Below are 27,607 nucleotides of genomic sequence, written 5' to 3'. Positions count from 1 at the left end.
TATGGCACTTTCCACCGGCAAGATTGGCAAAGATGTTTAAGGTCATGTCTGCTAAATGTTGGAAATGTAATCAGACACCGGCTTCGCATTATCATATGTGGTGGACATGCCCAAAGGCAAAAAAATATTGGACAAAAATATATGCATGGTTGGAAAAAATGGTAGAGCAGCACATAGATCTAATGCCCGAAATATTCTTGCTGGGTATCTTACCAGAAAAATACAATAAAGGGCATACATCAGGGGTGAAATGCTCCCGGTTCGGACCGGATCGCCCAATCCGGTAGCGATGGAGGTGGGTGGTTCAGAGAACCGGTAGTAAAAATCCCTGCGCCCCCAACCCCCCCCCCCCCGCTGAGCCACACAATCATCAGAGGCTTTTTAAAAAAGTTTTTAAAAGCATTCTTTTACAACCTCTTCGCCGAGGTTTAAAACCATTAAAAATGGTTTTAAAAGTTAAAAAAAAAAAATGGCCAAGCCCAGCCAGTCACATTCCCCCCCACCAAGCCACGCCCACAGAACCGGTAGTAACAAATTTTAGATTTCACCACTGGAATACATATTTAATTTTACATGTGTTTACAGCAGCTAGAATTGTGTTTATAGAACAGCGGAAAAATGAAGAGATCCCTACAGAGGAAAATGTAATTAAAAAATATTAGAAAGTGCAGAAATGGATAGATTAACACTTAAAATTAAGGAGAAGGAAGAAACGGAATACTTTTTAAGATGGGATTTGTTTTCTCAATGGTTAACTGGCAGGAACAGAAGTTAGAAATTTAAAAGCATAAGAGAATGATTAACTGTACCCAGACAACACGCTATTTATCTAGACATTGAATTTTTTATGTTTAATAAAAAAATATTAAACTTTAAAAAAGGAAAGAAAACATTTCACTTCTCATCTGAGAAGCTTCTTCAGTTCTGAAGTGAAGCTGAAGAAGAAAAAGAACCAAAGAAGCTTCTCAGATGAGAAGTGAAACATTTTCTTTCTTTTTTCTTTTTTAAATAAATTTTTGAAATTTCTTTAACCATTGATAAAATAACCCCCATATATTATAATAATCTGATTCTTACTTTCCTTGAATTGCAAGTGTTAATCTATTCATTTCTGCATATTCTAATATTTTCTTAATCACATTTTCATCTATGGGGATCTCTTCACTTTTCCAGTTTTGTGCAAATACAATTCTAGCTGCACATCTGCACATTTTCAAGGGGAAAAAAATCCAAGAAAGTCCAGCTGCCTTTTGGAAAAAGCACCTTTGGGACAACCATGATCTCGAGGATTTGAGAATCTCCACAGACACGTCTTCTGTTTCTAGGGAGCTGCAGGAGTCTTTGGAAGAGGGGAATTCTGGGAAAATCTCCTGTTTTCCTTCTGAAAAGCAATTGGGTGGGGGTTTAGGGGGGTTAGGAAAAGGAAACCAAAGATGGTTAGAAATTACTACCTGAAGTTCACAGTTTTTGGAGAAATGAAATCACATCACACAGCTAAGGTAGTCCTTGACTTATAGACTACACTTGAGACCAGAATTTCTGTTTTTATGTGAAGGGGTTGTTAAGTCAATCGTGCCTGATTTTACGATCTTTTGGCCATTTGACTTGTTAAGCAAATCATTGCAGTCGTTAAGCGAGTCACACAGTCATTAAGCGAATCCGGCTTCCCCCATTGACTTTTTGCTTGTTGGAAGCCAGCTGAGAAGGTGGCAGATGGGGACATTGCAACTGTTGTAAATGCATACCGGTTGCCAGGATCATGTGACTCTGGAGATGTTGCAACAGTTGTGAGTGTGAGTCACTTTTTCCCCTGTACTGTTTTCACTTTGAATGGTTGCTAAATGAATGGTTGTAAGTCGAGAACTACCTGCATTCTCCAGAAAGTGTGCGTGTGAAGTTGTTATGTGCCCCAAGCGTGGATTAGAAATCCCTGCATGGAGAAAGCTAGTTGTGTCAGGGCAGAAGGCTTCAGCTTCACTTTCTTGAGTGGCTGATGTTCTACTTCAGGGCTCTCCAACCTTGGCAACTTTCAACTCCCAGAATCCCTCAGCCAGCATGCTGGGGATTTCTGGGAATTGAAGTCCACAGGCTGTAAAGTTGCCAAGGTTGGAGAGCCCTGGTCTACTGGCAACCCCAAATCAACGTAGCTCCTAGTCCCTCAGCTTCTTCTCCTCTTAGGTTGTCTTGTGTGCTCCAGGTGGACTCTTTGGTGGATAGGATGAGAGGGACTAACCTGTTCTGCCTTCCCCCCATACAGGTGCGCCACTTTTCTTCTAGGTTGTGCCCAGCCAGCCGATCAAAATAGAGTCCTTCAAGGTGAAAGTTGACTTTCTGAAGGTGCCCCTCGGCCTAAAGAAGCCGACTCTGAAGGAGGCCGCGGCTGCCTTGGTGACTGTCCCAGGGCCCGCCAGATCCAAGTCCATCAACGTGGATCGCTACAAGGCTCGGCGTTCAGACAATATGGACAACGAATCGCAATATTCAGGGTACTCCTATAAATCGGGGCACTCGCGCAGTTCCAGGAAGCCCAGGTGAGCTGGCCAGACGGGCTGAGTTTGGGGCAGGTGGAGGAGGTAACACGGGGACGGTCCTGGAAAGATCTGGAGAACCTCGGTAGAAGGTTCAGCAAGGGACAAAAGGTGGGCAGAAAGGAACTTGATATAAATGGGATGCCTTGCCTCCAGAAGTTGTGGGTGCTCCATCTCTGGAGGTTTTGAAGAAGAGATTGGACAGGCACATGTCTGAAATGGTATCAGGTCTTCTGCTTGAGCAGGGGGTTGGACTAGAAGACCTCTAAGGTCCCTTCTGCCCTATGAATAGATTAGATAGATAGATAGATAGATAGATAGATAGATAGATAGATAGATAGATAAGATAGATTGATTAGCTTTCATCTCAAGAGTTGTGGATGCTCCATCACTGGAGATTTTCAAGAAAAGGTTGGGCAGTCACTTGTCCAGGATGGTCACCAACTTTTTGGACCTCAGGGAACACTAAATTCATACTTTTAAATCCTGCGGATCACTAATATGAATTTTCTAAGAAGATAAATAGTATTTTATTGCAATATAAAAAAATTGCAAATATTTTTTCTGTGGACCTCTGAAATTTTTGGACCTCTGGTGACCACTGGTCTTCTGCTTGAGCAGGGGTCTGGTCTAGAAGACTTCCAAGATCCCTTCCCATTCGGGCATTCTTTTCTTCCGTTAAACATGGTTTGTTGCGAGGGGTCCTTGGTGATCTCTGTGCTTGGTTGTTTTCTTGCTAATGTTTCATTACCCAAACTAAGTAGCATCATCAGCTCTGGAAGGGAGAAAGGTATACGGAGAGGAGGAGGAGGAGGAAGAGGACTGGGGGGTCCTTGGTGCTCTCTGAGGGGTCCTTAGCGGTTTTCTTGCAGACGTTTCATGACCCAACTAGGTAACGTCATCAGTTCTAGTCGGTGATGTTATCTGGTTGGGTCATGAAAAGTCTGCAAGAAAACAACCAAGGACCCCTCAGAGAGCACCAGGGACCTCTTGTTTCAACCCTGAGCGACAAATATTCTCCTTTGTGGGTGTTGTTTGCTAACGCTAGAATGGCCAGCAGCTTCACAGGCTGGGGAATTTATCATATCTGCGCCGAAATGGATAAATTAACGATGGAGATCAAAGAAAGAGAAGACTTGGATTATTATAAAGTGTTGAATAGGTTTTATACATGGTTGGAAAACAGAAATCAAATTAAGAAATAAGAATATAAAGTGAAATTAGATATTAACATACTGGATATAAATATAAATAATGATCCTGCTAACAAAACAGTTAATTATGAATATTTAAAAATAAAGAGAAGGAGCGGGAGGATAAAAGCTAAGAGTAAAGACAAAAGTCGATGCAGAAAGTTGTAAAATTGTATATATCTGTTGTTAGTGTTGTACACTGCTCAAAAAAATAAAGGGGAGACAAGCAGAAGACACCGGAGGTCTGAATGAATGAAATAGCCTTATTAAATACTTTGTTCGTTACATACAGTAGTTTTGTGTTCCCTTTAGTTGTTTGAGCAGTGCATAAACTACTGTATGTAAAGAACAAAGGATTTAATAAGGCTATTTCATTCATTCAGATCTTGGATGTCTTCTGCTTGTCTTCCCTTTATTTTTTTGAGCAGTATATTTTAACGTCTGGTGTACGTGTGTTTTTGTTTTTTGTTTTTGTCTCTTGATTTCTTTCGCTATTGTGTGCTTGGTTTTAAAATGTAAAATACTCAATTAATTTTTTTTTTTTAAAAAAAATCAAAATTTGGATGCCAGAGAACTGGAAGTCTGTGCTGCCACCTAGTGATGGACTGGAACGCTGCAGTCTGGATTTGGTGGCCCTCAGCCAAGGGACAATATAACTTAATTCTGTTTGGACATTTCCCCCATTTCCCACAGGTCACCCGGAGACCCTCCAAGAACCAGTTAATTCTTGAGGGCAGAAGGAAGAAGCCTAGAATTTAAGCTCTAGGGGCGTGTTTTTCAGTCTCCCAAAACTTTAAAATACTTCCGTTCCCAGAATCCCTCTGCCTGCTGGTCCCTATTTGAAGTCCCTACATCTTAAACGTTGCTGAGATTGAGAAATGGGTGGTTGCAGAGCATAGATTTGTGTAAAGGTTGTGAGTTCTTTGTGCCGAATTGGACAATGGATTGTGGCACTGAAGGCTTCATGCTCCTCTGCAATAAGGATTCCAGTCAAATGGCGTTATATTTGGGAACCTTATCTGCCGTATTTTTTGGACTATAAGATGCACTTTTGTGTCTCCCAAAAGGGGATGAAAATGTCTGTGCGTCTTATAGACTGAATATTGCCAAAGCCCCACCCACCCGCCAGCTCTTCTTTGGCCTCCGCATGCCCAGTTTTTGGGCCTTTTTTCGGCCCATTTTTGGGGCTTTTTTCAGCCCGTTTTTTCCAGGGCTGTGGAGTCGGGAGATAAATGTTCCGACTCCAACTCCTCAGTTTTTTGTACTTCCGACTCCGACTCCAGGTACCCAAAATTTCCTTCAACTCCGACTCCACAGCACTGGTTTTTTCAAAAAAAAAAAAAAAAGGCCCAAAAGCCCCCCAAACGGACCAAAAAACCTCAAAAATGAGCCATAAAAGCCCTGAAAACAGGCTGAAAAAAGGCCAGAAAAGGGCCCCAAAAAAGGGCCAAAAAATGGGGTGCACAGAGGCTAAAAACTTTTTGTTGTTGTTTTCCTCTTCTAAATTTAGGTGCATCTCATCAGGTGTGTCTTATAGTCTGAAAAATACGGTAAATCAGAAAGGCTGACTTAAGGACCTGTGATTTATGGCCGGATCTGGTGTGAAGCTCAAGAGATTGATTGCCAGTTCAATGGCTCTACAGTTTGGAGACTCCTGGGGTTTAGTGTGACATTTAATCCCGGTTGTCCTGGATTCGAATTCTTTGCCGTATGACTCCATGCAAGGGATGCCCCCAAGCCCCCTTTTTATCCTGTGTTTGTGGATAATTTAAGGAAGACTTTTTGCTGTCTGGTGGTGAAAAGGAGGAAAAAAAAAACCTGTGGCAGAGGCTGTAAAATAGGACGATAGGTAGTCCTCGACTTATGACCACAATTGAGCCTTAAATTTCTGTTGCTAAATGAGACACTTGATAAGTGAGTTCCGCCCCATTTTATAACCTTTTTTTTTTACAACAGTTGCTAAGTGAATCATTCCAGTTGTCAAGTAAATAACATGGTTGTTAAGTGAATCTGGCTTCCCCGTTGAATTTGCTTGTCCGAAGGTCGCAAAAGGGGATTACATGATCCCGGGACACTGCCACCGTCACAAATATGAGTTACTTGCCAAGCAGCCGAATTTGGATCACGTGACCGTGGGGATGCTGCAGTAGTCATTAATTGTGAAAAAGTCACCTCCTTCAGTGCCGTTGTAACTTCGAAACAGTCACTAAACAAAGTGTCGTATGTCGAGGACTGCCTGTGTGCAAGATCCCTGCTTTCTGGTTCCCACGGAGCAGCTGGGTAGGGAGAAGATGGGTATTGCAATGCTTGTGACTTGAGCCAGCCCCCCCTAACACTCAGGACCCCCCCCTTGCCCCACAGAGACCGCCGAGAGCGGCACCGCTCCAAGAGTCGAGATGGGAGCCGGGGGGACAAATCGGTCACCATCCAGGCTCCCGGGGAGCCCCTGCTGGACAACGAGTCGACCCGAGGGGACGAAAGGGTGAGTGGGCAGACAGGCCTGGAGCCGGCTTGGAGGCTCGGTCTTGCCTCCTGGGGAAGGGGGAGGGGGAGGGGAAGGGGGGGGTTGGGCCTCCCCAGGGATGAAATGAAAGGGTCTCTTGGAGGAATTTGGGGAGGCTTCCCTACATGGGGGTATTTCCGGCATGGCTTAAGGGGGGAAGCAGGAAGGACAAATGGCCGCACTTCTTGTGTCTATGAGGTGTTGAATTCTGCTTGTCTGTTTCCGTCCATCCATCCATCCATCCAATTTCTACATACATACATCCATCCTATTTTTTATCCACCCACCCACCTATCTATTCTCTCTCTCTCTCTCATATCTCTCCATCATCCACTGTGGGGTGGGGGAGGACAGAGGCCGACTGGAGGGGCTGCAGGGCTGCTGGGGTCCCTGCGTGGTGCCATGGACAGATCCTTTGCAACCGCAGAGGGCAGCTCTCCTGTCCAGAAGACTCCCCTTCTTTTTCACTATCGACTTCACTAAACCCCCTTTGACCCCCCGACATGGCCTTTGTTTCCCGGCAGGACGACAACTGGGGCGAGACGACCACTGTGGTGACCGGCACATCGGAGCACAGCATTTCTCACGATGACATCACACGCATCACCAAGGACATGGAGGACAGCGCCCACCTGGACTGTTCCCGCCACCTGGGGGTCTCGCTGGCGGGGGCCCTGGCCCTGCTCTCCTTCCTGACCCCCATCGCGTTCATGCTGCTGCCCCAGCTGCTGTGGGGGGAGCAGCTGAGCCCCTGCGGGACCCCCTGCGAGGGCCTCTTCATCTCGGTGGCCTTCAAGCTGCTCATCCTTCTGCTGGGCAGCTGGGCGCTCTTCTTCCGCCGCCCCAAGGCCTTCCTGCCACGCATCTTCGTCTTCCGCGCTCTCCTGATGGTGCTGGTCTTCCTCCTGGTGGCCTCCTACTGGCTCTTCTACGGCGTTCGCATCCTGGACTCCCGCGACACCAACTACCAGGGCATCGTCCAGTATGCCGTCTCGCTGGTGGACGCCCTGCTCTTTGTCCACTACCTGGCCGTGGTCTTACTGGAGCTGCGCCAGCTCCAGCCCCACTTCACTCTCAAGGTGGTGCGCTCCACCGATGGGGCCAGCCGCTTCTACAACGTGGGGCACCTCAGGTAAGGGCGGTGGAGGGTCAGAGGGGCTTGGGGGTATCTCGGTGCGGTCAGGGACAGGCGGGGGCGGCTGATGGAAGCCGCCTCTTGCAATTGAGCGATGGGGATTTTGTCAATGCCGATGGTGCTCAAGTGGTCCTCCAGAGGTTTCTGGATTAGAACCCAAGATGCTTACGACTAGCTTCTGCCATCCAGTCGTTCTAGTTCTACAGGTAGTCCTCAACTTACAACAGTTCGTTTAGTGACAAGTTACAACAGCACTGGAAAAAGAGACTTAATACCATTTTTCACACTTTGAGACCATTGAGGCATCTCCACGGTCACCTGATTTACATTCTGATACTTAGCAACTGACTCACATTTTTTATTATTATTATTATTATTATTATTATTATTATTATTATTATTATTATTATTATTATTTATTAAATTTCTATACCGCCCTTCTCCCGAAGGACTCAGGGCGATGAACAGCCAAGATTAAAATACATACAATATGAAAATTAAAATAATTTAAAACATAATTAAATCAATTTGGCTCCCCCAATTTAAAACCCCTTACCCATAAAACTTTTAAGCCAGCCTGGCTTGCTGAAATAGAAAAGTCTTCAGGGCCTGGCAGAAAGTATGGAGGTCTGGGATCAGTCGTATCCCTGGGGGTAGCTCGTTCCAGAGGGCGGGTGCCCCCACGAGAAGGCTCTCCCCCTGGGGGCCGCCAGTCGACATTGCTTGGCCGACGGCACCCTGAGGAGACCCTCTCTGTGGGAGCGTATTGGCCAGTGAGAGGTTATCGGTGGCAGAAGGTGGTCTTGTAGATATCCAGGCCCTAAGCCATGGAGCGTTTTAAAGATGAGAACCAATACCTTGAAGCGCGCCCGAAGACCACCGGAAGCCAGTGCAGCTCGCGCAGGAGAGGTGTTACATGGGAGCACCATGTCGCCCCCACAATCACCCGTGTGGCCGCATTCTGGACCAGCTGGAGCCTCCGGGTGCTCCTCAAGGGGAGCCCCATGTAGAGAGCATTGTAGTAGTCCAGGCGGGAAGTAATGAGGGCATGAGTGACCGTGCATAAGGAGTCCCGATCCAGATAGGGGCACAGCTGGCGTATCAGGCGAACCTGATAAAAAGCCCCCCTGGTCACGGCCGTCACATGCTCTTCTAAAGACAGCCGTGCATCCAGGAGGACACCCAAGTTACGAGCCCTCTCTGTGGGGGCCAATGACTCGCCCCCAATAGCCAGCGATGGCACCAGCTGGCTATATCGGGACGCCGACAACCACAGCCAGTCGGTCTTGGAAGGGTTTGAGTCGAAGCCTGTTTCTCCCCATCCAGATCCGCACGGCCTCCAGGCCCCGGGACATCACTTCAAGGGCATCATTGGGGTGGTCTGGGGTGGAGATGTACAGCTGAGTGTTGTCAGCATACAGATGGCACTGCACCCCAAAACTACGGATGATCTCACCCAGCGGCTTCACATAAATGTTGAACAGGAGAGGTGAGAGGACCGACCCCTGCGGCATCCCACAAACAAGGCGCCTTGAGGTTGACCTCTGCCCCCCTGCCAACACAGACTGCCACCGGTCGGAGAGAAAGGAGGAGAACCACCACAACACAGTGCCCCCCACCCCTAACTCTTCCAACTGGTGCAGCATGATACCATGGTTGATGGTATCAAAAGCCACTGAGAGGTCTAATAGGACCAGAACAGAGGAGCAGCCCCTGTCCCGAGCCCTCCAGAGATCATCTATCTATAAATTTATCTATAAATGATCATCAGAGATCATTTATGATGGTTGCAGTGTCCTGGGGTCGTGTGATGTTCTTTTGCGCACCTTCTGGTGAGCCAAATTAATGGGGAAGCCAGATGGACTTAACAATTTTGTTGTTCATTGAAAAACTGCACTGGTCCGCTTAATAAAGGTGGTGAGAAAGGTCGTAAAAAGGGGCAAAACTCACTAAACAAATTTCTCACTTAGCTAAATAAATTTTGGGCTCAATTGTGGTCATAAGTTGAGGACTGTCTGTATTTGCAGGTCTTTGGGTATTTTGTGATTTTCTCCAGTTCTTTCCCTTCTGTTTCCAGTATTACCAAGTCTGCTATCCAGAGATGATTATTTTTTTGTTATTGTTGTTATTTGCATTGCATTTGTGGAAGAAGCTGAAGTGGCCTCCTTCATGCCCAGCTCTGAGCCATAATAAGGGACATTAAACTGATCATGCTGAAAGCAAATGAGCCAGATTCTGCTTTACAGATAGTCCTCGAGTTACGAATCTAATGGAGCCTGCCCATTCCATTCGTAACCGGAGGATTTGTGGGAGTGAATCTCCTACTTTGAAGGGGGTCACTCCCTCCTTTTGCCCATGCATTCACTAATTGAATGTGAGGCTCGTTAATTGCACACGAGGTATTTCAGGGTGGGGAAGGCCTAGTTGGGGGGAGGGGCTACTGATGGAACAGACTACCTGCGTAAGACCACCCAAGGCCATCCCGACCCATTGAAATACCTCATGCTCCCCACAGTTGTTCTCCCCCCCCCAACCTGCCACGCTGGGTCACTTACCTAGTGAAGATCTAGCAAGCAGTCCACTCTCCAGCCGTTCAATCCCGTGTGCCCCTCTGCAGGCCTCCGCTGGCCTCACCTGGCCTGTTGCAGGCCAAAATGAAGCTTCTAGAGGGGTGGATCCATTTTGGCCTGCAACAGGCTGGGGAAGACCCGTGTGTTGTGGTCCGCCAGTAGCCTGCGGAGCTGGCAGCGGAGTCAGACAGTGAGGAGGCTGGGGAGGACAATGGGCCAGTCCTGGAGTCTGGGGAAGGCCCGGATGAGGGCTCTTCATCGGAGGCAGAGGTGGGGCCAGGGCCATCTGGGAGCGATGCACGGCTTCCGGAGCCTCCAGAGGCGGATAGCAGAAAGGGAGAGGAACAGGAGGAGCCTGTTCCTAGTACACGCATGCAAAGAGCTGCCAGAAGGCAAGAGCAGTTAAAGCAAAAAGGACGACTTGGGAGTAAAGCCAGGAGATGATTGGCCCCTCTTGGGATCTTTGTAGGAAAGCAACATTGCTACATTTGTTTCTTGTCTACTTCTCTTGTTTCTGAACTTTTGCCAAGAAAAGCCTTTGGCAGGGTGCCAAAGATGACAAAGGTTTGTGATAAAGCCGAAGGACTGTTTATGAAGGACTTGTTTTGGACTTAATTTGGACAAAGCTGAGAATGAAGTAATTCTCAGCTGTTCTAATAAAATATGTTTGTTTAGGACTGATCGTGTCTGGTAAAAGCTACTTGGGCCTAGGTCACAACACCGCCAGGGGCCGAATGGAGCATCGGAGGGTTGGATCCAGCCCCCAGAGGCTGTATTTCGGCTGGCAATGTGCCAGGGGAGGCCTGCGGAAGGCCTAACGGCACGTCAGAGGCAAAGGTGAAATGCTCCTGGTTCGGACCTGGTCCGGTAGCGATGGTGGTGGGTGGTTTGGAGAACCGGTAGCAAAAATCCCTGAGTGCCCCCCCCCCAATGCCCAGCTGAGCTGCGCGATCATCAGTGGCTGTTTTTTTTACTTTTAAAAGCATTTTTTCTACAACCTCTTCGGCCGAAAAAATGCTTTTAAAAGTAAAAAAAAAAAAAAGCCTCTGATGATCGCGTGGCTCAGGTGGGATCATCAGAGGCTTTTCAAAGCATTTTTTTCTGCAACCCCTTCAGCCGAAGTGGCTGTAGAAAAAAAAAATGCCTATAAAGCCTCTGGCGATCCCAGCTGACTTGCCTGATCGTCAGAAGCTTCTAAAAGCAATTTTTTCTGCAACCTCTTAAGGTTGTAGAAAAAATGCTTTTAAAAGTTAAAAAAAAAAAAAGTTGGCCACGCCTATGCAATCACATTACCCCCCCCATTACCCCCCCCATTACCAAGCCACACCCACAGAATCGGTAGTAACAAATTTTAGATTTCACCCCTGGTCCAGCCACATCCACAGGTGGTTGTGAAAATGGCAGTCACAGTTGGGCAATCAAGTTTCTGCCTCTACGTTAGAGGACGTTTGTAGCACACCTTGGCATTTCTGACCACATACTGTGTATGGCCTGCAAAAATCTCCCAGTTTTCAGATTTTCATGTGACAGAGTGGGAAATTTACCACATCATTATTATTATTATTTATTATTTATTGAATTTATATACCGCCCTACTCCCGAAGGACTCAGGCCGGTGAACAGCCAAAAGATAAAATACATATAATACAAATGTTAAAAAACCATTTAAAATACAATTTAATAATTTGGCCCAGAAAACAAATTTAAAACACCCCAAATTATAAGACAAATTTAAAATTTAAAAAACAGTTTAAAAGAAAAGTTAGGCCAGGCCAGCCTGCTGGAATAGGAATGTTTTGAGGGCACGGCGGAAAGCCCCCAGATCCGGGATCCTCCGTATCTCCGGGGGGAGCTCATTCCAGATGGCGGGTGCCCCTACAGAGAAGGCTCTCCCCCTGGGGGCTGCCAGTCAACACTGACCGACGGCACCCTGAGAAGCCCCTCTCTATGGGAGCATACTGGTCGGTGAGAGGCTACTGGTGGCAGAAGACAGTCTTGTAAATACCTCGGTCCTAAGCCATGGAGCGCTCTAAAGGTGGTAACCAAAACCTTGAAGCGCACCCGGAAGACCACTGGGAGCCAGTGCAGCTCGCGCAGGAGGGGGGTCACATGGGAGTGCCACGTCGCTCCCATAACACCTGCGCGGCCGCATCCTGGACCAGCTGGAGCCTCCGGCTGCTCGTCAAGGGGAGCCCCATGTAGAGAGCATGAGTGGAGAGCCCTTCCATTAGCTCCAAATATTAATATTTATGAAATATAAGTATGTATGCATTTCATTCTAGCCGCAGAGCAGGGGTAAAATCCAGCAGGTTCTGACAGGTTCTGGAGAACCTGGAATGGAAATTTTGAGCAGTTCGGAGAACCGGCAAATACCATCTCTGGCTGGCCCCAGAGTGGGGAGGGAATGGAGATTTTGCAATATCCTTCCCCTGCCATGCCCACCAAGCCATGCCCACAGAACCAGTAGTAAAAAAATTTGGATTTCACCACCGGTCAGAGGGGTGGATCTGCCCTTCGGAAGCTCCATTTCGGCCTGCAACGTGCAGGACAAATGTTGCAGAGCTTCTGCGGTTGGTTGTAAGGGCAAACAACTGCCGTGATGCTGCAAGGTTTGTAGTTTCGGGAGTTATTTGCAAATGCTAGGGGATACTTATCATGTAACTTTGAATGTTCACTAAGGGACCGTTCGTAAACCGGGAATTACCTGTATTGTGCTATGTAACTGGATCCTTCGGTGATCGCTCCAGTTACCTTGTTGTGTCCAACTAACACTGGATCTAACGCTTCCTTCTCTGCAGCATCCAGAGAGTCGCCGTGTGGATCCTGGAGAATTATTACCACGATTTCCCCGTCTACAACCCGGCTCTGCTCAACCTGCCCAAGTCGGTTCTGTCTAAGAAAATGTCTGGCTTCAAGGTCTACTCGCTTGGCGAGGGTAAGCGTTGGCAGCCCCTTCTGAAGCGGCGGCTTTGATCCTCCGTCCACAGGAGCCAAGAACTGTCTTTCCTCCGGCTCTCAAGCTCGGCTTCCAAGAGGCAGAGGCTTCAACCAGATCTCCTGGAGATCTAACTTGATTGCTGGGTTCTTGGACCAGGGTGACCGTGATCTGGGTCAAGATCACATGAAGTGTTGTTAATACCACTTTATAAGGCCTTGGAAGGCCACACCTGGAATACTGCATACCGTATTCCGTAATACAAAATAAAAATAAAAATAAAAATTTGCGACTCTAAAACATACGAAAAATGGTTACAGGAACTAGGTATGTCTAGTCTGGTGAAAAGAAGGGCCAGGGCAGGGGTGAAATCCAGCAGGTTCTGACAGGTTCTGGAGAACCGGTAGCAGAAATTTTGAGCAGTTCGGAGAACCAGCAAATACTACCTCTGGCTGGCCCCAGAGTGGGGAGGGAATGGGGATTTTGCAATATCCTTCCCCTGCCACGCCCACCAAGCCACGCCCACAGAACCGGTAGTAAAAAAAAATTGATTTCGCCACTGGGCTCGGGGTGATACGATACCAGTCTTTTAATATCTGAGGGGCTGCCACAAAGAAGAGGGGCTCAACCTACCCTGTTTTCCCAAAAATAAGACCTCCCCTGATAATACCCCCCCCCGAAAATAAGCCCTCCCCGAAAATATTTAAATGTATGTGCAGCCGGTCCCCGCCATTTCCTCTGGTTAGGGTTAGGGAGATAGAGTTGGAAATCAGGTAAGACGGCAAGAGGAGTCACATCTTGCTCCATGCGCCCCAAAATAATAAGACCTCCCCAAAAATAAGGCCAAGTGGTTATTTCAGGGTTCAAAAAATATAAGACAGGGTCTTATTTTGGGGGAAACACGGTATTCTCCAAAGCACCTGAAGGCAGGACAAGAAGCAACGGATGGGAAGACATCAAGGAGAGAAGCAACTTATTAGAACTAAGGAGGAATTTCCTTAACAGTGAGAAGAATTAACCCCCGGGACAGCTTCTCTCCAGAGGTTGTGGGTGCATCACTGGAGGCTTCTTAAAAAACTGGACAGCCATTTGTCTGAAATGGTATAGAGGAGGAGGTTGGACTAGAAGACCTCCAGAGTCCCTTCCATCTCTGTTATTCTGCTGACATCCCAAGCCTGGCGCCCGCTAGATGTCTGACGATGCTAATTCCGGAGTTCCCAGCTACCAGTGAGACAATCTCAGCTTGTTTAGGGGGTGCCAGGTTGGGGGCAGGCTGTGCTGATGCCTGTGAGGACTGAATGCCAATCCAGGGTGCCAGCCTGTGCCAGCATGGTTCCTGCGTTCTTGCTTCTCTTGTGTAAAAGGTAGCTTAGATGGGCAGCTGATCTCCCCAGCTGGGTAGAAATGTTAATTGTTTGATTGCTTTAGACCAGAAAACCTCAACCTTGGCAGCTTCAAGATGTGTGGACTTTAACTCCCAGAATTCCCCAGCCACCATGTCCGTCCTTCCTTCCACCCACCCCCCTTCCAGATTAAACATGGACTGGTTCTTTGGGTGTTCACCTGGGGATTTATCCATATGCTGTGGGGCTAAAGCAGAGGTCTTCAAACTTGGCAGCTTTAAGACTTGTGGACTTCAACTCCCAGAATTCTCCAGCCAGCATAGGAGTCGAAGTCTGGGATTCTGGGAGTTGAAGTCCACAAGTCTTAAAGCTGCCAAGTTTGAAGACCTCTGGGCTAAAGTCTCGACTTACGACCGTTCGTTTAACAATGGTTTGAAAATATGATGGCCTCAGAAAAAGCGACTTAGCTCACATCCTCAAAGTTATGACAGTTGCAGCACCCCTGCAAGTCATGTGATCACCATTTGGGCAGTTGGCAAACCGGCTTACGTCTAGGGCAGTTGCAGTGCCTTGTAGTCACATGATCGCGATTTGTGATCTTCCTGGCAGGTTTCCTACAAGCTTAAGTCAATGGATCATCCCAACTGGACTTTCTGGTTTTTTTCTTTTGAAGACGTTTCGCTTCTCATCCAAGGAGCTTCTTCAACTCTGACTAGGATGGAGGGGAATAGAAGGATTGATATTCCTTGCAGACAACTGGCCATTTGCATCCTTTGAGAGGGTCGTTGAGGCCACTTGGAGGTCTCTCCGTGTCCTCAGGGTCACCTGAGTGGTGCAAATGGTTCCTGTAGTCTGCAGTTTTTCCTCTGGAAATCCATTCCTCCTCCCACCTCATTCCAGGGGGATCCATCCCAAATTGAAAAAGCACCTTTGGGACAGCCATGACCTAGATGACTGAGAATCTCTACAGTCAGTGGGGGGAACCACTTAACGACGGTGGTAAAATGGTCGTAAATTTGTGTCTGAGAAAATGCCTGATTAACTACTTGCATTGTTTAATTCTCAGTTGTGGGTCATGAATCAAAGTTGGCTGGGGAATTCTGAGAGATGAAGTCCAAACATCTTGCACTGCTATTTTTCAGAAATGGTGTAGGGTCTCCTGCTTTGGACCGGGATGGGAGTGGAGGGTGGGGTCGGACTAGATGACCTACAAGGTCCCTTCCAACTGTGTGAATCTTCAAGCTGCCAAGGTTGAGAAACGCTGATTTAGACTATGAAATGGAGACTAGGGTGACCCAGGTTTTCTTTTTTGGTTGCTTGTCTTTTTCAGCAAGGATGGGGACAACTGCTAGGCATGTTATTCCCCACCAAGAATAGAAGAGACAGACTCTTCCTTTAGAGTCATCAGGATGGAAGGGACCTTAGAGGTCTTCTAGTCCAGCCCTCTGCTGGATTGATGGTGTTTATGATCCTCCACTTTGAGGAGGTTTGAGAGGCGCCTCAATAACTCCGTTGGTCCAGAAGCTAAAAATTATTGGAATAAAATGAAGACATGGTTGGAAGAAATGACACAACAACGTATTGATTTAAAACCAGAGCTGTTCCTACTGGGTATCCTTCCAGAGAAAACTAGCAAAGAAAATACCTATTTGATTATACATGTAATAACAGCTGCAAGGATTGGATTGTCTTTGCACAAAATTGGAAAGCAGAGAAAATACCTGTGGAAGGAGAAGTAATTAAAAAAAATTTAGACTGTGCAGAAATGAATAGATTAACTTTGATGATTAAAGAAAGAGAGGATTTAGAATACTTTAAGATATGGGATCATTGGTTAGAAAAGAGATATAGATAAGTAAATCAATAGTTATGTATTTTTGGAGATACATTGTAATAGATTGGGTGATAATGAAGAAGAAGAAACAACAAAAAGATGAAGTTATGGAGAAAACACCAAGATGTCACATGGAAGGAATGATGTATTAAATGTTTGTTTGTCTATAAAATAAAAAAACAACCTTAAAATAACTCTATTGGTCTTCCCTCTCTCCTCCCTCCAGAGAACACAACCAACAACTCAACCAGCCAATCGCGGGCTGTTATCGCTGCAGCTGCCCGGAGGCGGGACAATAGCCACAACGAGTACTACTACGAGGAAGCAGAACATGAGCGCCGGGTGCGAAAGCGGCGAGCCAGGTGGGTTCCCTCAAAAGGGACCGTGTGCGTATGGGTGTCTTTCCCAGCTGGGAAAAAAAACAGGCTCAGGTTCCCGCAGAGGGAGGATTCCTGGCGGCTGAAATCGGACCCTTGTGGTTGTGTGAATTCTTGAGTTGGTTTGGGAGAAAAATCCTCGGATCAGCTCCGCTTTCAAGGAATGGCCGAATTGGTTTTGGAGGTTTCTCATTTATTTCTTTATGAAATTTATTTGCTGCCTGTCTCTTATCCAATGACTCCAAGTGTTAATTGGCTTCGGCTTTAGAATTATTTGGAAAACTGGGGGGCCCTTGGTTTTTTGCTTGCAGACGTTTCCTTACCCAACTAGTGACTGGTTGCTGCTAGCACTGATGAAGTTACCATATTTTTCGGAGTATAAGTACTGCAATGCTCTCTACTTGGGGCTGCCCTTGAAGAGCACTCGGAGGCTTCAGCTGGTGCAGAATGCTGTCGCGCGGGTTGTGATGGGAGGGTCCCGATACTCCCATGTTACACCTCTCCCGCGTGACTTGCATTGGCTGCCGGTTGCCCTCCGGGTGAGATTCAAGGTGCTGGTGATGACCTATAAAGCCCTACATGGCTTAGGCCCGGGATATCTGTCGGACCATCTGCAACCATGAACTGCCCCGGAAATACGTAAGATCTCCGACCTCCGGGTGTTTCGCTGCGCTCTGAAGACCCTGTTGTTCCGCCAGGCCGGGCTATTAACATAACGTTTTAAATTGGGGTATTTTTAAATTCCTGGGATTTTAATTGGAGCCTAATTATTTAATGATTTTAAATTTTAACTGTTGTTTTTGTTTTTGTGTTTTTAAATAGGCTGTACACCGCCCTGAGTCCTTCGGGAGAAGGGCGGTATAGAAATAGAAATAATAAATAAATAAATAAATAAATAAACCAGCAACAGCTCCCCATCGCCCGGTGCGTTCTCACAGGGAGGGCTCACTCAGGGTGCCGTCGGCTAGACAATGTCGGCTGGTGACCCCAGAGGTAGAGCTTTCTCTATGGGTGCACCCACCCTTTGGAATCAACTCCCCCGGGGGCTCCGGTTGGCCCCTGACCTTCGCAGTTTCCGCCACGAACTAAAAACATGGCTGTTTAAATTGCCCAGCCTGGACTGATGGGGTTTTGATTTTTAATGTATTTTAATATGCGTTTAATATGTATTTTAACATGTTTCTTACTTGGATTGAGATTGTATATCTTAATTGTTGTGAGCCGCCCTGAGTCCTATGGAGATAGGGCAGCATACAAATCTAATTAAAATAAATAAATAAATAAAATAAGGCGCACCTTAATTTTTGGGGAGGAAAATAAGAAAAAAGCTGATTGGCGGGTGGCTCAGCCTCCCGGAATACCCCTAATCAGCTGTTCCCAGAGGTGAATTTTAGCAACAGGTTTGTTGGTTATAAGCTCTGTGCCTTGCTTTTTTTTTTCAGCCTCTGAAACTTCTAAAACTGTTTCAGAAAAAACGTTTTTTCCTGACTCTGAAAGCTTCTGAAACAGAGCTTCAGAAAAAAAGCCTCTCTGTTTGGGGGCTTCTTTTCTGAAGCTTCGTTTCTGATGCTTTTTTCAGCCTCTGAAACCTCCATTTGAGAAGCTGGACGGGGCTACATTTGGAGTATAAGACGCACCCAGATTTTTCACCCTCTTTTTTGGGGGAAAAAGGTGCGTCTTATACTCCGAAAAATATGGTACCTAGTTGGGTCATGAAATGTCTACAAGAAAACAACCAAGCTCAGAGAGCACCAAGGACCCCTCAGTCCTCCTCCTCCACAAGCCCCACTTCCTTCTCCCACTGATGATGTTACCTAGCTGGGTATTGAAATGTCTGCAAAAAAACCCCCAACCAACCTTAGAGAGCAGCAATGACTTTACAGTTCAAAGCTAAGCTGCAGACATTCTCTTTTCATCCATTTGGAAAACAGATTCAGCCTTGGCTGAAATGGCTGCTCTGCTTCTGAGCTTCACGCAGGCTGCCGTCCTGAGTAATAGGATTAACATCAAGCTTAGGAGAGTTGTAATGGGCTTTCCTCATCCCAGTTGTAAGCACCCGGGAAGCAGATTAGAATGCAGAAATACACATTGTACTGTCAAATCTGGAAATCCTGGTGGGGTGCAAATTGGAGGGTGAAGTAAGTCCAGGTAATCTGTTAGAGAAGTTAGGGGAAAGATTGTCCTCCTCTCTTCATTCTTCTCTTCCTCTTGTTTTGGGGGCCCTTTACTTCTTCCCTCTGCTGGCAAAACTTCAAATTGGATTTTGTGAATGCGTGTGCCATGGTGAGCAGCTTAGTCTGTGCCGAAGGTGGATTTCCATCCTCTTCTCCATCCTGGTTGGTCCTTGAGGTGAGGGTGGGGATGCTTTGGAGATCGTGGCTTGCTATGACGAGGTCCCCGTCTCTGCAGGTTGGTGGTGGCTGTGGAGGAGGCCTTCACACACATCAAGCGGCTCCAGGAAGAGGACCAGAAGAACCCGCGGGAGATCATGGACCCCCGGGAGGCCGCCCAGGCCATCTTCGCCTCCATGGCCCGGGCCATGCAGAAGTACCTGCGCACCACCAAGCAGCAGCCGTACCACACCATGGAGAGCATCCTTCAGCATCTGGAGTTCTGCATCACCCACGACATGACGCCCAAGGTAGCCGAGGGGGGAGGTGGGGACGGGAGGGGGAACCGGGACTGCAGGGAGCAGCTGGTGGTTCCCATCGCAGGTCCTCTGCTCTGGTTGGATTACTCTGCAGAAAGACGGTCAGCCTTCACCAGGGAGGCCATAGAGGAAACCCGCCCAGTTAAGCTAATTCTACCTTTATTGTAAGGCATTAAACATTAAACAGAATCTTTCAAGTCTGAAAGGACAAATCTCCCGCTTTCATCTTTATATGAAAACAAAACAAAACAGACTTTAAAAATCAGAAGATGGGATTATTTCGCGCTCCGGCCGATGGCTCAGTGCCTGATGGTGCTGTTGATGTAGGATTCCAAAATAAATATGGTTTCATCCACTTGATTTTCACTGGCATCGATCCTTGCATAAAAAAAGAAAATACAATTAAGATCAAAGGAGGTCCTAATACCACTTTATAAGGTCTTAGTAAGGCCACACCTAGAGTCCTGCGTCCAGTTTTGGTTGTTACACTATAAAAAAGACGTTGAGACTCTAAAAAAGTGCAGAGAAGAGCAACCAGGATGATGGGACTGGAGGCTCAAACATACGATGAACGGTTGCAGGAACTGGGCCTGGCTAGTCTAGGGAAGAGAAGGACCAGGGGAGACAGGAGAGCATCTTCCAGTATTTGAGGGGCTGCCACAGGGAGGAGGAAGGGGGGTCAAGCTATTCTCCAAAGCACCTGAAGGCCAGACAAGGAATAACGGATGGAAACTGATCAAGGAGAGATTCAACCTGGAAATAAGGAGGAATTTCCTGACAGTGAGAACAGAAGTTGCCTTCGGAAGTTGTGGGAGCTTCATCACTGGAGGCTTTCAAGAAGAGACTGGACTGCCACCTGTCAGAAATGTAGGGTCTCCTGCTTGGGTGAGGGGTTGGACTACATGACCTACAAGGTCCCTTGTGGTCCAGTTGATCTTGGGGATTGCTTTTTGGAGTTTTCTTCCAAAAAAGAAGAGTATTTGATAGGTTCTGGTGTGCTCCTTGCTTCTTTAGTGATAGGAGGGGGAGGAGGAGGCAGATTTTCAAATCAATTCAAATCATTCCTTGTGCCATCTGACAGTCTGAGATCGAATGCTCTTGAACATGGAGGTTCAAATGGAATAGGATAGTGAACGGTCCTGAATTTGGAACTGTTGCGGAGTCAGTATTTTTGGCTTCTTATTTTTGGTTTAATTTCTTTCTGTTGGGGCAAATAGTCCGTGACTTACGCCCAGTCTCCTCACTTAACGACTATTGCAGCGTCCCCTCGGTCACACGATCCCCATTTGGACCTTCCCAGGGTTCTTCTGACAAGCAGAGTTAATGGGGAGCTGAATTCACTGAACAACCATGGCCAAAAGGTCATAAAATTGGGTGAGGTCAGGTTGACCAATCACTTAATGACTGCATCGCTTAGCAGTGGAAATTTCTGCCCCAATTGTGGTTGTAAATTGAGGACTTAACCTTTATTTCATTTTGGCTGGTTTCTGAATTCTTCTGTGCATTTTAAAAGGCAATTCTGTGCAAGAAATTTTCTGGAAGAATCTGTTCAAATTAAGTTTGACTTTATCAGACAGCACGGAGATTTCAGCCAGAGATAGAGCACACATATTTTAAAGTAGTTGACCTCGTATCGGCTGTAAAGTCAGTATCAGATTTAACTCTCACGCTGTTTTAAGACCACCCAAGGCTGAGATTAGCAACGGGGTGCTCCCGGGCACCAGGGAATCCACAGCGCCACCAGGGGGCGCCCAAGGACCTAATCAAAAGAGCGTTAAATGGATAATATTTAACTCAAGTCGATTTGATAAATCAGATCTTAGCAGGTCCTTCATTTTAAATAATATTGTTGGTGTTACTATTACAGGTAATCCTCAACTTACAACAGTTCATTTATTGACCTTTCAAAGTTACAGAACGGCACTGAAAAAAATGACCATTGCACTCCCAGTGGTCATGTGACTGAGCACATTGTAAGCCGCCCTGAGTCTCAAGAGAAGGGCGGCATATAAATCAAATTTAAAAAAAAATGTGATCAAAATTAGGAGGCTTGGCAACCGACTCATATTTATGACGGTCGCAGTGTCCCGGGGTTCCTGTGATCTCCTTTTGTGACCTTCTGAGAAGCAAAGTTAATGGGGAAGCCCGATTCCCTTTAACGACTGGGTTACTGATTTAACAAGTGCAGTGATTCACTTAACAACTGTGAAAAGAAAGGTCATAAAATGGAGGGGAAAATCACTTAACTGTCTCGCTTAGCAGTAGAAATTTTGGGCTCCATTGTAGCCGTAAGTCTGTTCTTTTATCAACTCAAAAAGTTTGTTAAGCTACAACTTTCGGGGATGTGAACCCTGGAAATAATAGACTTTGGTTTAGCATGACCCCTTTGAATTGCAAACTTTTCTCGTAAACCACTGTTTGTTACCCTTAAAGTCAGGCTGACCGGCTCTTCTCTCCGTCCGTCTTTGCAGGCCTTCCTGGAGCGCTACCTGACCGCAGGGCCCACTATCCAGTACCACAAGGACCGCTGGCTGGCCAAGCAGTGGACTCTGGTCAGCGAGGAGCCCGTGACCAATGGGCTGAAAGACGGGGTGGTCTTTGTCCTGAAGCGCCATGACTTCAGCCTCGTGGTCAGCACCAAAAAGATCCCCTTTTTTAAGCTCTCCGAGGAGTTTGTGGACCCCAAATCGCACAAGTTTGTCATGCGGCTGCAATCGGAGACCTCGGTGTGACCCACGGCGGAGCCGAGGGGCTTGAATGCCAGGGAAGGCGGTTCCCCGCCAGGAGGAGGCAATGGCCTGGCGCCAGCCTGCGTCTCTCGGGTTTGAGAGGGTTCCTGGGCTCGGTGGAAGACCCTCTTGGGGCGCCTGCCTCACCTTCTCCATGCCAGAGCTTCCCCCTCCTTCCCCCCCTCTTTTGTGGCCCCAACTGAGCCCCCCCCTTCCTTCCTTCCTTCCTTCCTTCCTTCCTTCCTTCCTTCCTTCCTTCCTTCCTTCCTTCCTCTCCCTCCCACCCTCCCCCCCCATTCTCCTTCTCTCTTTCTTTCTCTTTCTCTTTCCCTCCCTTCCTCCCTTGTAGCAAGCCCCCCAGGAACTGAGGAGGTGCGTGGGTGACAAGGACAGCATCACCCCTCCGTCCCTCCGTCCCTCCTGATGAATTGCTGGAAGTTACCTGTGCCAAATTCTAAGGGCTAACTCTGTCTTCACCAGCATCTGCAGACATGGTCGGGCTAAGGAACTTGTGAATGTCGTTTTCTACAAAGCTACACGCCGGCACCTGCACCTCCAGACCCACACCCCACCTCGACCCACGCCGCTGGGTGCTGTTGTCGTCTCCCTGGGTCTCTTGAGGTCCAACTGCACAAGGTTTGGGGGGGATCCCCCCAGGAGGACCCAGAGGTCCAAGGGAAGAGGGACCCAGCCAGCCCCCTGGAGCCATCCTTCCAGCCTCTGGAGGTCTTGGGCTGGCTGGAAGTTCAACAGGTCCATCACAAAACGAAGGCAGGGAGGGGGTGGGTGGGTGGGTGGGACATTTTTAAGAAGAGGCTGGCTTTTTTGTCAAGAGCTCTGTGCTTTTTAGAGAAGCCCACTGTGTTGTAAATACGTTTCCTCTGAGTCACTCACTCGACCACAAGGTGGTGGGGACTCCTCATTGCTCTGTGGTTTGAGCAAGCTTTGGTGTGAAGCGGTGGTGGTGTGTGTGTGGGGGGGTTGAGGGTTATGGGGGGATGTGAGCAAGGAACCCCTTTCCTGCCTTTGAATCAGCAGGACTTTTGCACGTGCAAAAATTAGATCCGGCTGTTCCTTTTGGAAGATTCCTGTCTGCATTTTGCCTTTCCACCCTCCCTAAATGTCAGGGCCCACCCCCAACACAAGCCAGCTCGCAGAGGGTTTTCCTGTTCGCCTCCCACCCCCCAAATTACTGATTGGCTGAGGACCAATCACTCACCAGTAGAGTGATGATGTCATTTTGAGGCAGTGTTCTCAACAATAGCCACTTTTAAGATGGGTGGACTTCAACTCCCAGAATTCCACCTGTCTTAAAAGTGGCTGAAGGTTGAGAAACTCTTACTTTAAAGTGTCGTTGGGATCCTAAGAAGATTTTTTTTTTTTTGCAGTTCATTTTTCAGAATTTTTTTTTTTTTAAAAAAAGAAAATGTCACCAGTTTTTCTGCTGGTTTTTCTCGACAGTGGTTTCCATTTAATCTAATGTGGGTTTTTTGTGTTTTTTTTTTTAATGTCGGACTTTGCAGATGAAGATCTGATAGGGGTTGCAGTTAGGGTGCTCAGCTGGTGCTGGGGCTGCTTGACCTCATTTGGGGTCCTGCGTTGAAGGGTGAAGATTGGGGTGGAGAGGCCTCTGGGTATTATCACTGTGATTCACATTTTTAAAATAATTCTAATTCTTGGGAGAGGACCTGGCCATAGTAAGGGACCTTCTGAAATTGCAGTGACGGTTTTGCCTTGAACCAAACGGTCTTAAAAGCCTTTTACACCAGGGGTCTCCAAACTTGGCAACTTTAAGACTTGTGGACTTCAACTCCCAGAGTTCCTCAGTCAGCTTTGTCTTAAAGTCCACAAGTCTTAAAATTGCCAAGTTTGGAGACGCCTGCTTTACACCTTCATCAGAATATTCCAGTTTAAATCACGGCATTGGCTTCGGGAGAGGGATGCCTTTTAAAAAAATAAACCAACGCTGACATCGGAGCTTGCATTCTATTTATATATTTATATCTTTTCTTTATTCCTGCCGTAACATTTCCCCAAAGTGAGCAACTGAGGGAGACCGGCCCAATCTCCTTCGCAGAGAAGTTTCCGGGACAGGTAGTCCTCGACTTAAAACTACTTGTTTAGTTGTAATAAGTGGCTTACGTCTTTTACACAACAGGGGCAGCATCCCTATGGTCATGTGATCAGAATTGGGACGCGTGGCCACTGGCATGCATTTATGTCGCTTGCACTGTCCACGGTGCTGTCCTGATCACCACTCGTGGCCTTCCCAGCTGGCCCCCGACCAGCAAAACCAATGGAGGAAGCCAGATTTGCTTAATGAACACTTGATTTATTTAATGACTGTGGTGGTTGGTTTAACAACGGTAGCAAAGGTGTCGTAATATCGGCCGCAACTCACTTAACCCAGTCTTAGCGATGGAAATTTTGGGCTCCACTGTTGTCGTAAGTCGAGGACTACCAATAGATATCATAGCAAATCTGCTAAAGGCTCCAAAGTCCCTCTTGGTCGTTTTGCAGACGCTGGCCTTGGTTCTTCTGAGCAGGTGCCCACCAGGTGAGGTCTTACACCTTTGCGGCCTTTAACAGCGCTGTGTCTGTGACCCACTGCTGAATGAGATAGAATATGCTGGAAGGGAACTTGGAGGTCTTCTAGCCCAGCCTATGCCATTGCAGATAAGTGACTGTCCAGTCTCTTGTTAAAAACCTCCAGTGATGGAGCACCCAGGATTTCTGAAGGTAATTTCTGTGCCACTGGTTAATTGTCCTCACTCTTGGAGTCTTAAATTAAATAGGAGCCAGCCGTGTGCAGCGGCAGCCAAAAAAGCCAATGCAATCCTAAATTGCATTAACAGAGGGACACAATCAAGATCAAGGGAGGTCCTAATCCCACTCTATAAAGCCTCAGTAAGGCCACACCTAGAGTCCTGCATCCAGTTTTGGTCACCACACTATAAAAAAGACGTTGAGATTCCAGAAAAAGTGCAGAGAAGAGCAACCAGGATGATGAGGGGACTGGAGGCTCAAACATACGAAGAACGGTTGCAGGAACTGGGCATGGCTAGTCTAGTGAGGCTCTGTGGGGCTGCCCCAGAGAGGAGGAAGGGGGGTCAAGCTATTTTCCAAAGCACCTGAAGTCCAGACAAGGAATAATGGATGGAAACTGACCAAAGAGAGATTCAACCTGGAAATAAGGAGAAATTTTCTGACAGAGCGATCAACCAATAGAACAGAAGTTGCCTTCGGAAGTTCATCCTTGGAAGCTCTCAAGAGGAGACTGGGCTGCCATCTGTTAGAAATGGTGTAGGGTCTCCTGCTTGGGTGGGGGTGGGGGTTGGACTAGATGACCTACAAGGTCCCTTCCAACTCTCTTAATTTGATCCAGAGGATTGCAGGGGCTTAGAAGCAGTTCGCACCCAGATCTTAGAGCTACAGAAGGGATCGGTTTCTTAGGGAGATTCTTAATGGGATCCACTAGTGATCCATTCTTGATTTTGGATGGTGGCTTCTTGGTTTAGAGCTGTGCTGGCTGGGGAATTCTGGGAGTTGAAGTCCACAAGTCTTAAAAGTTGTTTAGGTTGTTAGACACCCTGGTTTAGAGGAATTTTGGGGTGGCTGTCAGATGACAAAAGTTGATAACAGGATAAGAGTTTCCCCCAGCACTTGGAAAAACACAAGTACAGGTAGTCCTCGACTTACAACCACAATTGAAAAAAATTGTCATTAAGTGAGGCATCATGTGGCCACACATAATTTTTATGAAATTTTTCACCAGATTGCTATTTGTAAATAAGGGAGGCATCCCATGACTGCAAATTGCAACCTTCCTTTCCAGCTTCCCCATCAATTTTGTTTGGGTCAGAAGCCGGCTGGGATGGTTGCAAATGGGGATCATGTGACCTCAGGATGCTGCAACAGTTGTATATGTGAATTGGTTGCCAAGAACCTGGATTGTGATTACATGAACATGGTGCTGCAATGGTCATAAGTGCAGGGACCGTCATACGGTCGTTCTGCAGCACTGTTGTAACTTTTTGGTCACTTAAATGAGTCGTAAATCAAGGACTCCATAGAAACTTTCTAATCCTCATGGGGGGACAGGGGGGGTCTTGTATTTGTACCCCACTCCTCTTGATCCTCTTAAATTTGAAAGCACATCCAGACCTGGCTTCCGAGAAGTAACTTCACTGCCATTTTCATGTCATTTTAAGACTTGGTTGTTTAGTAGGAGAAAAGAGTTCAAGAGACCATCCTCCCCTCTCAGACTGGAAGTATTATTGAAGCAGAGGCCACTTTTCTTCTTAGCTCAAACACACACACACATGCCAAATTTAGGAAATCATTTTCTGACATTCCCCCCCCCCAAAAAAAGCAGAGAAACCTTGTGCATGCATGTAGAAAATTGTAAAATGTAAATTTTTTTTAATATATAAAATTTTGTTTTTACTGTTTGCAGTGGTACTAAGCATTACAACAATGTTAGTCGAGGGTTTTTTTCATAAATAATAGGAAGTAAAATTGTACATTTTTTTCTAAAAATAAACATCTTTTGGAGTTTTGGGTATTTCTGTTCTGTCTGGCCTGGTGATGTTTTCAGGAAGGGCTGGGTGTGGGAGCTCATTCAGTTGGGGAATGAATGGTCCCTGGTCTTTATTAGAATTGAAAGCATCCATGGCTACAGAGGAGTCGTCCACCAAATTGGGAGAACTGTTTCTTTGGGATGGCATAGGGTCTCCTGCTTGAGTAGGGGGTTGGACTAGAAGATCTCCAAGGGTCCCTTCCATCTTTTTTTTTTCTCTTGTTAAATGGGTTGCTTTTGCCAAGCTTCAACTCAAGTTTCCAAATGATCAAACACCATTTTACAATTTCCCTCCCAATAGCTTCTTGGAAATGGTAAAGACAGGTGTCCAGAGGAATGAATGGGGTTTCTTGTCTGAAGATAACGCCAGCAAACTTTCCAAAAAATGTTCAAGATTGCATGTCACCATTTTCCTTCTTATGAGATTTGGAGCCATAAAGGTCCTTCAACAAAGGGACGTCATCATTGCTCTTCTGCTCATAAAAGTAACCCTTGAATTAGACATGCACTGGATTTGCAGCTCACTGTTAACTAAGTTTAGAGATGTGAAAGTCACACCTCTTGTTTCAGTGGCTCATAATCCCATAAGTGTTAAGGATCCTTTAAGCCTGGAGGGCGAAGATTTAATGGCTTACTCTCAGCTCAAGAGGATGTTAAACTGAAGGATTAACACAATTCAAAGAACATCTAATCTAAAGCAATTTAACTCCTGGTGTTTCTTTAGTTACAATAAGGGATTCATTACAGAATAAATAGCTGGATCATTGGGGAAAAAAACTCAGCTGCTACCGTGTTTTCCTGAAAATAAGGCCAAGCTTTGTTTTTGGGGTAGGCCTAAATATACGCCCTCCCCCGAAAATAAGCCCCCCTCGCCCACCCACATAGGTCCCTCACTCCCCCAACCCTCCCAAGGCAGCCACATCCCTGCAAACTCCTGTGCCCCCCACTCCTTTCGCCCCCCGCGGCACCAACCGTAAACCTCGTGTGCCTGCTTCTGCTCCATGGTAGCAGCCCGCCTGCTGTCTTCCCCGCTCCCAGGCGCCACATCCACAGCCTGCGCTATGGTTGGGAAGCCGCAGAGGCAGAGTTTGGGCGCAGAAGTCTTTCTTTCTCTCCCGCAAACCCTGCCTCTGCCGCAGTCGGCAGCGGCCGCTCTGGGAGTGTGCTTCCCACTCTCTGGTGAGCCTGCAGGGAGAGGTGGCCCAGGCTGTGTCTTCCACGCGGGTGCTGG

The 27,607-nt window shown here is 47.0% G+C and overlaps 1 protein-coding gene across 4 annotated transcripts in view; it reads left to right on the top strand.

Moving 5' to 3' along the window:
- The window catches only part of VANGL2 (VANGL planar cell polarity protein 2), a 51,803-nt gene extending 25,442 nt beyond the window's left edge, over nt 1-26,361 (top strand). For all 4 annotated transcript variants that reach the window (XM_034426339.3, XM_060685546.2, XM_034426338.3 and 1 more), the window contains 7 exons: nt 2,258-2,531; nt 6,083-6,203; nt 6,749-7,356; nt 12,728-12,864; nt 16,268-16,403; nt 18,828-19,059; nt 21,540-26,361. In XM_034426339.3, the coding sequence (XP_034282230.1) occupies nt 2,461-2,531; nt 6,083-6,203; nt 6,749-7,356; nt 12,728-12,864; nt 16,268-16,403; nt 18,828-19,059; nt 21,540-21,800 (1,566 nt within the window). In that variant the 5' untranslated portion in view covers nt 2,258-2,460 and the 3' untranslated portion in view covers nt 21,801-26,361. The remainder of the gene's footprint in view (nt 1-2,257; nt 2,532-6,082; nt 6,204-6,748; nt 7,357-12,727; nt 12,865-16,267; nt 16,404-18,827; nt 19,060-21,539) is intronic.
- Nucleotides 26,362-27,607: the final 1,246 nt, after the last annotated feature.

Source organism: Pantherophis guttatus, chromosome 18 (assembly GCF_059756535.1).
Source record: "Pantherophis guttatus breed Tessera chromosome 18, ASM5975653v1, whole genome shotgun sequence".
Classification (NCBI taxonomy): Eukaryota; Metazoa; Chordata; class Lepidosauria; order Squamata; family Colubridae; genus Pantherophis; species Pantherophis guttatus.
Note: the sequence above shows the minus strand (reverse complement) of the source record. Positions and strands in the feature narration are given on the sequence as shown.